This window comes from Epinephelus moara, chromosome 10, assembly GCF_006386435.1.
Source record: "Epinephelus moara isolate mb chromosome 10, YSFRI_EMoa_1.0, whole genome shotgun sequence".
NCBI lineage: Eukaryota > Metazoa > Chordata > Actinopteri > Perciformes > Serranidae > Epinephelus > Epinephelus moara.
The window spans coordinates 32,696,782-32,707,487 of NC_065515.1; the positions used below are offsets into that span (position 1 = coordinate 32,696,782).

A 10,706-nucleotide genomic window follows, 5' to 3' on the forward strand; every position below is an offset into this window, starting at 1 on the left:
ATGCTGTAGCTCTTCTTTATGAGACAATAAGTTCATAGTTTTGGTTTCTACCACACGTCAACAGACCATTTTTCTCTGAACATGTGAAACATTTCACTCCTGATCTCCTGAACACAATAAAATAAATGACAATAAAATAATGATTTCAACTCATTAGCCCAGGGATGACAGGGGGAGGTTTCCCAATTAAAAATCTTTTTTGCGAGTCTCTGATCTGACATCTTCACAAGTCTATTCCAGAGCCGAAGCATTTGACATTTATGCCTGATGTTTGGAGGTTCCCATCCCATATCTCCACACAAAGTGAAGTAAAGTTATGGACACCCATGGAAAGATTGAATCACCCTGTAATGCACTGTGTTGCAACTGGCAGATTTATCAGCTAATTCTGTGAACTTCACTCTAGCAGCATAACAAAAAATAGGCTTCAAGATTAGTAATGCTATTTACACCAAATTCCTACCCTACCTATGTAATGTGACTTGAAATTTTAAAAAAACAAAACTTTTTTTTGCTGTGTTTTAGGTAACAGGAGTGAAAATGAGTCATCCTCAACATCTGTGTGTTATGGTTTCAGAATGATGAAGACAGTTTGAGAACAATGAGATATAAAGTAGGATTCTACAGGATGATTTTTGTCCTTTGAGAACTATCAAGACTTCCCCAAATGATGTACAACCATCCTACGACTGAAAAATATTGCACATAGCTGCAGTAAATGGGAAAACAATCTCCGCAGGGTCTCGTCGTCTGAGCCTTACAACATCTGGCTCTGCCCCTGGTCTTTAGCGCAGATGTTTAGGGTAATTTGTGTTTAAGACTGCTCCACAGGACTCTGACATGTTATGTGCTTACAACAGATACTTTGGGTAATATGAAACAACAGAGACAACAAAACTGTACCACTATCTTATCTGTATCCGCATCTTAGTCACAATTCCTTTTCCATTTAAGGATCCTTATTCAAATGATCTATTTTCTTAATAAGAAAGAGAGACTTGAATATCAGATTGCTCACACTCTAAAAAAAAATTAAGAATGGTCTCAAACATCCAGCATCAGTCAACGAGACTGACACGTTTTCTAAACTGTAAATACAGTACGTGACCGCTGCCTCCTGATGCCTCTTTAATGTGTAGAAGATTCACAAGAAAACAAAAACTTCAACCAGCATATGGTAATGGTCAACGTGACATTGCTTCACTCTCCATCGCAGCACAAAAGCTCAGTTATTCAGAGCAACTTGAGACAAACAGGCGGGAAGGAATTAAGCGTCTCACTCGAGAACCCTTCAGCTGCAGAGGACTGAATATACGAGTCTGTTTATTCACACTGAAGATGCTTAAAAGCAACTCTGCTCTCCGTCTCTGCATACGTGATGAAAGCAGCTGGTTTACAGTTGAGCTGAATGTATAAAATATTGCAGCTCTGTTAGCAGGAAACCTCCTTCATTGGTGCTCTGGTGTTTCACTCTGTGGGTTTGTGTAGTTAACACACGATAAAAATGCATTTGGCCTCCAGCGTGGACACAAAGCAGTGAAGGTCAGAGCTGGTGATCACAGGAGCCACCTAGTGGTTTAAACCCTGCTTTAGTGGTCGCAGTGGAAATAATGACACACCAGATGTTGGAGTACTGTGTTTTCATGTGAGCCCAGTTTATTTAAAATAATATTTAAGATAAAACAGGATGACTTATCTCATCTTATGGTCATGACTGAACACATATGACTACCTGAATAAAGATGAATTATAATTTAAATTCTGACACAAGCGCAAACCTTTACAGAAAGTCCCCGGATATTAATACTGAACTAAAGAAGCAGACGAACTGAACTGAGTGACCGCTGCTGTGTTTGGTTGAAAATAAGCAGCAGTGCACTGTGTGTAAATTACAGTAATGACTTTATTGAGGTTAGTTCCTGCAGCTCTACATGGAGGAGGAGCGGCGCTCCAAATGAAGCCAGAAATACAACATTTACATACCAGATACGAACACACATATAACGCTATCACTTTCGATACCAGATCTTAACCTTCTTCTCTCGTTTGATTTTCTTCTGCAGCTGTAAAGTCCCGTAGAGGAGAGCCTCTGCAGTGGGGGGACAACCTGAGGACAGGAGGGACAGAAACAGAGCAACTCTTAGTGTTGTTTGTTGGAAATGTCACATCACAGAGCCACTGAAATTCAGTTTGACTGATGAACGGCATCTGTTAATTAATTATATGGTAATTCAGACTTGGCTACTCATGTTGCATATTGATCAGTCTGCAAGACAACTCTAAATAAAAACAGGATTTGGGTAAATGCCAAACACAATATGAAGGCTAATGTGTCGTACTGACAGCAAGACAATATCATGCAGTCATTATGTACTTCCACTATTTACTACAATAAGACAAGCACTACCAGCCCTACTATCACAAAGCCTTATTAACAATCCAATTATTTGGTAATAAATCTACTACTCCTAAATTACAGCTGCTACCAATAAAACTGCTTGTAGTACTGATAAAACTGCTACTGTTAGCTGTACAACTTCTTCCTCTTTTCCTATATCTTATTTGGGGCAATAACTTGTCTGGACTCAACCTACATGCCCAAAAGTATGTGAGCACCTACAAATTACACCTCTATGTAATTGACTCTTCGCTAAGTACTGCCCCAAGAAGCAGACTCGCCAATCATAATGTAGCATCAGGCCAGCTCAGACCAAGGTCCGACAACAACACAGCTGAGCTCTGTTGACTCTAAAGGCCCATTTATGCTCCCTTTACGTACGAAAATGTGTACGTCCGTTTCAAACGATGTTACCGTCACTGCCCACATACTTCCATGCGCCCTTTACGTTGGCATGGATGTTAACCAATATATCCACCAGGAGGCAGCCCAGCGTCAAAAGTTTATGACAACAACAAACTCAAAAACAAACATGGCGACTGTGGAGGAGATACTGATAATGTACCTCTTGCATAAAAGACAAAAACAGAGGCAGCGTTGTAGGAGGCGGTGGTCGGTGAGGCCGTTACATACATCGCGACTGGAGGACGGAAAATTCTTTTTTCTAGTACTGCCGATGAAAGAAATTGAATTGTTATTTCTTCTTTGTGTCTCACTAGAGCTACGTATCGGGTAGTGACAGCAACACTGCCCCAAGGGTTCCCGGTGGTACTGCTCCGTTTGGCCCGTATCCGTAAGCTTTATGGAAATGTGCAGAAACACGGACGAAATGAACGTGGAGCACGGACAGAAGGCTCCGTCCGTATCCGGATCCGTATTTAACGTTGAGCATAAATGAGCCTTAATGCAGTCGTTTCAGATTTCTTTCATTTTCAGGCTGGTTTTGTGGATTTGGAGCTAAATGTTGTGCCTGGGGCACGTTGTGTATTAATGATACTCGTTACCTGGAGAGGTTGGAAAAAGATATACGTTTCTTCCCTGTTCCAAAACCAAAATCAAACCCTGAAAAGTGTAGGGTTAGCTAGCTAGCTACTGAAAATATAGCCTACTGAATGTATACACATGCTGCTTTTGCTTTTTAATGATTGAATGTTGAGGACGCAGGGAAACTTTGCTGATATTCAACCAGCTGTGTGTTGTCGCATTGTGTGCAGATTAATGTTGTTTCACTTCCCCCGGAGACCCCGAGGTCCAGGTGCTGGCAGCGGCAGGGAATCCAAACACATCTGCACACACTGCGATGCCACACAGCTGGTTCAATATCAGCAAAGTTGCCCTTTATATTCATTGTCTTCTGTGGCGATCAGCAGTGATGTGGTGGTTCACTTTTACACTGTGATCTGTAGCCTATAGTTCGGCTTTAGCTTCTAACTATATTTGTCTTTTTAACCTGTTGTTGCTGCTGAGTCAGTTTGACATCCTGGATATATCCTTCAAACACAGACTGTAGACCCCTCTGTCTGCTTCTCTCTGGAAACACTGTTAGTTAGTTAGTTAGTTAGTTAGAGTGTGGGCTCCATGCTTACTCTGACAGCTTGTTGGACCATCACAAAGGGCGGGGCTTAGCGAAAGGTCAACTGTTGAACATCTTTTCCCACTGGCTTAAATCTGCTACTAGAAGAGTCTCCACTGTTCTAAGAGTGCTTTTCACAAGATTTTGGAACCCTGCTGCAGTGACTTCCTTGCCCCAATTAAGCCACAGGCAATGAGGTCAACTTGCAATCAGCATTTGATTCCATCCCACAGATGTCAGATGGGACAGAAGTCAGAGCTCTGTCAAGTTCTTCCACACCAGACTCTGCGCACTGTTTCTTTATAGACACTGCTTTGTGCACAGGGGCATTTTCATGTTGACCTAGAGCCCTAAGAGCCCTTCCTCTCCTCTCTGGTGTTCTCTTTTGGGGATGTGTGATTGGGTATGTCTGTGCGGGTGGGTGGGTTTTATTCACACATGCTGCATGTAAAAGTGCATTGAGATTACTTTGTAGGGAATGTGCTATGTAAATAAAATTTGATTTGATTTTTGATTGTTGTCCACATACTTTTGATCATAAAGTGTATGTTTCAAATGTCCCAATTTTAATGGACAGTACTTCTCATTGCCATTTATTAAAAAACAAATAAGGAGATTTGATAATTTGCACATTGTGCAGTAAAGTTTACCTGGAACATAAATGTCCACCGGTACGATTCGGTCACAACCTCTGACGACAGCGTAGGAGTAGTGATAGTAGCCTCCTCCGTTAGCACAGCTGGAAGAGGGAAATCATGAAAACTGTTAGTTAAAAAGATAAAAAGGTTTAGACCCTAAACATAAATTCATACAGCCGGACTTAGACAGCTTTAAAAGTGCAAAAGATGATAATATCTTTGATTTGCTGCGGAAGAGGAGGGCACACTGCTGTTAACTTACCTTCCCATGGAAATGACGTATCTGGGCTCAGGCATCTGGTCGTACACCTGTTGGAAAGAAGCCGCAGTTCAGTCACGGTTATATAACGTCTGACTAAGAACTAATCTGTCCTTTCAGCTGGAGGAAAGCTTCATGCCAGTCTACCAATCCAGCAACAGGCTGGTCGTAATCCAGCCAGCATTTAGACAGCTGTACTGTTCTCAGCGCTGCCATCCTGCAGACAGAGAAGGCAGCTGACAATGTCTATGCTTTTCTCATTTCACACACTGGCTGGGGTGTGTGTGGTTGGAGCGCCACTAGCTGAATTACACTTTAATGTATGCTGCTGATGGTCGCACTGTTACTGTTACATCCCACCCTTTCCTTTCCTCACCTTTCGCAGAGCCGGAGCCATCTTATTGGTCAATGTTCCTGCCACAATCATGACGTCAGCCTGTCGGGGACTTGCTCTGAACACCACTCCAAAGCGGTCCATGTCGTAACGAGGCGCCGCCATGTGCATCATCTCCACCGCGCAGCACGCCAGGCCAAAGGTCATGGGCCAGAGAGAGCTCTGAGGGGGTCGCACAGCAGTGATGAGTCAACAAAACACTAATGAAGCAGACACATAAAAAGAGCTGCAACAATTATTGAAAAAAGAAGTTCTCAACTTTTAAATTAATCGCCAACTAATGTGATTATTGATCAAAAAACTGTCTGATTCCAGCTTTTGAAACGTGAATATTTTCTGGGTTTTTTTCTACTCCTCTATTAGAATAACTCGAGAAAATAATCAACAGATTTATTGACAAGGAGAATAATCGTTACTTTGCAACCCTACACATGAACACAGCACCTGCACAAACAAATTAGAAATAAGTTGTTTATCTTGATTTGTGTCCGACAAATACAGGACATGAACAAAATGACACCTGAAAATGGTACAGCCCAACTGACAACATAGTAATTAAAATGACAGTTTGGTGAAGCTCAGGATTTGTGTTTTTGTTAAACTGATACCCCATGACTGCCCGTCAGTCAATGTTTGGAAAGGTCGACTTAGAAACCTGCTTTTAGCATGTTGCTAAGAATTTTAAGATTTTCCTTCTTGCTACTTTGCATAGCTGTGCTGTGTTTGCAGGCAACAACTCTCTGGCTTGTTAGGACCATTCTGATGCCTTGAAAACTTGGAAGACTGTGACTGTCAGACCTCTGATGCAGCTGACACATACTGTAATCAACTAATTGACTTGACATGTGTAGCTGCCTTTGTAATTATTGCCTTAACTGCTGATGTGTACATATATGATCCATCAAGCAACTTGTATAACAAACACTTTTCCTACAATTGGTGGTGAACACTGCAAGATCAGGGCATCTGAACAGTTACAAGGCTCAGATAATTCACAATTTCTGATGACTAACAGATGGAGTGGTGGAAATTTAAGTAAAAGACAAAGAAATCCATTTACAGACAGCAACACCACCAAACTTTTGACACTTTGTCACACACTGCATAGAGTCACATCGCACACCTTGGGACAGAAAAACACTGTAGATTTTGATCAATTCACTCCACATGTGGGTTTTAACACAGCCAACATCCTCTCGTCAACTCACCCTGCGTGCCCAATTAATCAAGTCGTCCAGCCTGGCGACAACATACTCCCCCTTGCTGCTGGCTACAGCTGCTGGTTTGGCTGCTGCCACTGCCGTGCTCTTCTCTCTGACCGGAACCACACTGCAACAGAAGGATGGAGGAGATCTTTACCATGTGCAGAGTGTTTACCAAGTGTCTGTTCTTCATTCTGATATTTACACCAGAGTATTTCTGGTAAACTCACCTTGTGGTGGTGTTCTCGCTTTTTGCACTGTTGTGCAGACTTCTCTGATGAACAGCAAACACTGAAATGGGCCTGTGACAACAATAACTTTAAGTTAATGAACTGAATGAACCGAGAGGGAATGGTGAAAAGTTGATATATAAATATTTTTAACATAACGTGTAAGTTAAATCAGTCAATGAGAAAAAAGGAAAGCTCAATAACAGTCGGTTCCACAGGAGGGCAGTAACACAACAGTGTGAAATGTAATCATTTCAATACACCGCGTGTGAGGGACAGATGGGCAGATCTTATTGTGTGACGATGGTTTTGTTTGAGCTTCCTAAACTTGATGATGCTTTAAAGGATTATCTTGACTGTCCCTCTGCACAACACACAGGCTGAGCGCTCCTGCTGCCAAAAGCAAGACTGCACAACCTGTCGAGCACAGCAAATGTTTCAGCGTTTCTTTTCAGTGAGGACTGGTTCAGCTTGCTATAATATTCAAAAGGGAGATGGTCTGTCCTCCAAAATTGACAAAAATTAACAAAATAAAAGATGGGTATATTCCATCTTGTGAAGGGCTCATTGCATGAGTTAAGTATATGCTCAATCAAAAAATATAAAATGCAAGTCTCCTTCAAAATTGATCCAAGGCACACTGTGGGGTTTGTGCAAAAATGAAACACAGTGTGCACCTGAGTTATCCAAAGAGCACCTGTATGTGACTACTACTAAGACCCAGCAGCACTTCTGCTCCTTTGTCTTAAAAAAAACTGTGCAAGTTGGAAGTGAGTTGTTAAATACAGTAAACACTGTACCTGTCAGTGTTACACGACCTGCTTTGATGTCGTAAATAATCATACTTTTGGGGATATTCCACCTTGCATTTCTGCCTACTGAGGTTGAATTGGAGTAGTTGGTCCTTAATGACAGCCAAGTAATAAATATGTTGTGTGGGTATAAGAGGATCAAATCAATCCTGTAAAGGGTGCAATACTTGGGCAGCTGTGGGACCAGCAGGACGGAGCCGAATTAAATAAAGTTTTGAAACTAGGATAAGGATTAGAGGGTTCTTACCTTGTTGAAAAGCAGCCAAACATGGCCAGGCGAGGCGCTGCAAAATAAACATATAAAACAAAGTGAAGACATTATATAATAAACGTGATATATTGTAGGCAATTCAGATGTTTTAACAGCTGTACTGTACAATCACTGACCAAAGGGTGAGCCTGCTTAAACAGTGCATTCAGTTGTGACACAAACTGTTACTTTGCTGACAAGCAACACAGATTTAGTTATGAACACAAAAGCTTCAACCCTGTGAGTTACCTGAAACCAAACACTTCTGGAAAGCCCTGACATTGTAGTCTCACCGACAGCTAACTGTGCTGGCCTCAGTTAAAAAAAAAAAAAAAAAAATACGCCACATATTTAAAACTGAATGCTGCAAGATACCACGTATTTTGTAAGGTACAGTCAAATGTTTTATAGGCTATTTTTGGCTGTATTTAGTGCTGCTTGGCGTGTTTACTGCAAGCCGAATTGGAAAGCAGCCCCTGACGATTTGTAAAAACACCGAGGGGATACATAACACAGCATTGTCTTCTCACATACACCTGCGAGCCCCAAACTTGCAGAGTTTCAAAAGGAGTTTGGTTTGACAAGCGTATGTCAAACACTAGGTCTAACGACATAGCTGGCACGGTAGTCCATCCATAATGTATATAAAGACGTACTTCGATAACAGACACCCTGGTTAGTTTAACAGTGACATAAGTCGGTACGTATGTTAGCTAATGTTAGCTTGTCTGCAGCTGGAGCTCATGTAAGCGCTAACCTGGTTAGCCGCCATGCTAACGCAGACAGAGCAAGGTCAGTGTGCGCATTCACTTTAAGCTACATATCTGACCACTGACAGACTCTCACCACTGAATAATGCACTTTTACTTGCTTAATCTCTATAATACACAGAATAAACTACGTCTGAAAACACTCAAATGTTTATTAAAAGCGTGTTGGTTTCATCAAAACATCACTTACCAGTTAACGCCGCCATCTTTGCGATTCGAGTTACGTCACACTGCTTCCGGTGAGAGTATGAGCTCGAGCTGCTGAGGGCGCTGCTGTAATGACAGACAGGTTATCTAAAGCACAGAAGGTCAAACTGTGAGGCATCTTTACTCACTATAAAGAGGTTTATATCGCGTTTGAACGCCATTGAGTGCCATTAATGTTAGCTGATAATATTTTCGCCATGTATCCCCAGAATATTTGGATTATATAGTCTGGAAAATCTTCTAAATTAGTTTTTAGACTTTAATGGAGCATTAAAACTCACAACTGAAGCACTGAAATTTAGGTTGATCGGGGTTAGATGGTATCTAGGAAATTCAATGAGAAGGCAATCCAAAACCCCAAGTTCAAAGAAAGTAAAACTGTATGTAAGAACTTCCTATTTGATAATCACTGAGGTCCAAAGTCCATCAATACACATATCCCTTCAGATTCTGACCACATACCACAAATAATTGGCAAAAATTATTATTTTTATATTTACTTTTTCATGATTTTCGTATCTATTCAGTATCTTATTTATATTCTTGATTTTCTGACTTTTTTTTACATGTTACCTGGCACTATATACTTTCTGTAAATTGTATTTTGTACATGACGGTTTAAATCCTCTTTCAAAAATGTCTCAATATGCCAAGAATAAAATTATGATGGAAAAAGCATTTAATTCTGTATTTCAAGGGGAGTGGGGTGGTCATATCTAGTCAAATTAAAGACTATTGACTCAGATTAATCAACTGTCAGAATCACGAAGTGTGATATATATGTAATTATAGAACGTTAACATTTTCTTAGGTTGTTAAAACTCCCAAGTTCACAGAAACAAGACTGAGGACATGTTCTCACTGTCTTCAGTGGTAGCTACAGCCCTGAATTGGACAACACCTGCATATATAGTGGTGAATATATAGTCTGGATATTGTTCATCATACAGTCTTTTTTATAGCTGTTTAGCTCCCTCCGGTGGGGTGACTTGGCGTAATGTGACAGACTTTCTACAGTGTATTTCTGGATGCAGGTTTCCATCTAGATGTGTAAGAAAAACCCCTCTATGATGATTATATTCAAATTTAAGTTAAACAAAACTGAACTGAGTGGTGTACACAGCTAGGCGATACTCTCACTGACACATTTTGAATCATTTTTATGGACTCTATGTTCATAAGTGTCGTGCAGAGGTGCAGTAGTTGCAGCTGGTGATCAGGATATGGAAAATGAAACAGCCTGTTTTCATTTCATATTATTTATTTTAGACCCCTTATTACTTCTTCAAAGCATGCAACACATATGTGAGCATATAACTGACCAACTTAAAGACACAAAGTTAACAATGACCTCCACTAAAATGAGGCATCAGGATAGATCACAGAGTTGTCTAACTCAACTGGACTTTTATATAAGAAGGAGCTGTTTTATTCCCTCGCAGGGTAATCTGTGAGGAACCATTCAAACATGATCTCAACTTTGGAGCACAATCTGCACAAGTTACTCACTGTAATGTTTAAAAGAACTGGTTTTGTACTTTCACTTCAGAGGTTAGGACTTGTCTGACCCAGATAATTAAATTTGGAGCAGCAGCCCTGCTCTACTGGTTGAGCTGCATTCAAGATGTGTGCTCTCATAACAGACACATTTATTTAATCACACTTATCAGTGTCACAGTAAACCTCTTATGTCAGACAGAGCTACCTGAGTAAGATTCATAAACCCTCTACCTGTTGTGACTGGGTTTTGGAGCTCTTGAGCAAGGCACTGACTGGAGCTGTTCAGCGGCTGACAGCAACAGACTGTGGTTTTACTGGGCGGCTTCCAGCAGAGTGAGAGCTGATGAATGTGAAGTGAAGTTCAGCTGTTTTTCCATGGATTTAAAAGAATATATCCTGAGTCCCACGAGGCTGTGGCAAAACAGCATCACACACAAGCACAGAGCAGAGCGGCCTGGCACTGGAGCACCGAT

The 10,706-nt window shown here is 41.1% G+C and overlaps 1 protein-coding gene across 1 annotated transcript; it reads right to left on the reverse strand.

Annotated features, from left to right (window-relative positions):
* Positions 1 to 1,631: 1,631 nt before the first annotated feature.
* On the reverse strand, positions 1,632 to 8,805 carry ndufs7 (NADH:ubiquinone oxidoreductase core subunit S7). The gene is made up of 8 exons (XM_050055490.1): positions 8,717 to 8,805; positions 7,754 to 7,790; positions 6,695 to 6,766; positions 6,471 to 6,591; positions 5,245 to 5,424; positions 4,872 to 4,918; positions 4,622 to 4,710; positions 1,632 to 2,107 (listed from the first exon to the last, which is right to left on the reverse strand). Exons 1-8 carry the CDS (start codon positions 8,730 to 8,732, stop codon positions 2,010 to 2,012), a joined length of 660 nt encoding a protein of 219 aa, XP_049911447.1. The 5' UTR covers positions 8,733 to 8,805; the 3' UTR covers positions 1,632 to 2,009.
* Between the last annotated feature and the right edge of the window lie 1,901 nt (positions 8,806 to 10,706).

What these genes read in the sequence shown, in the direction of transcription:
- ndufs7 (XM_050055490.1), bottom strand. An exon ending in TGGCTCCGGCTCTGCGAAAG is followed by an intron (nt 4,919 to 5,244) that starts GTGAGGAAAGGA and finishes TCTTTCCAACAG; the next exon opens with GTGTACGACCAGATGCCTGA. An exon ending in TACGTCATTTCCATGGGAAG is followed by an intron (nt 4,711 to 4,871) that starts GTAAGTTAACAG and finishes TCCCTCTTCCAG; the next exon opens with CTGTGCTAACGGAGGAGGCT.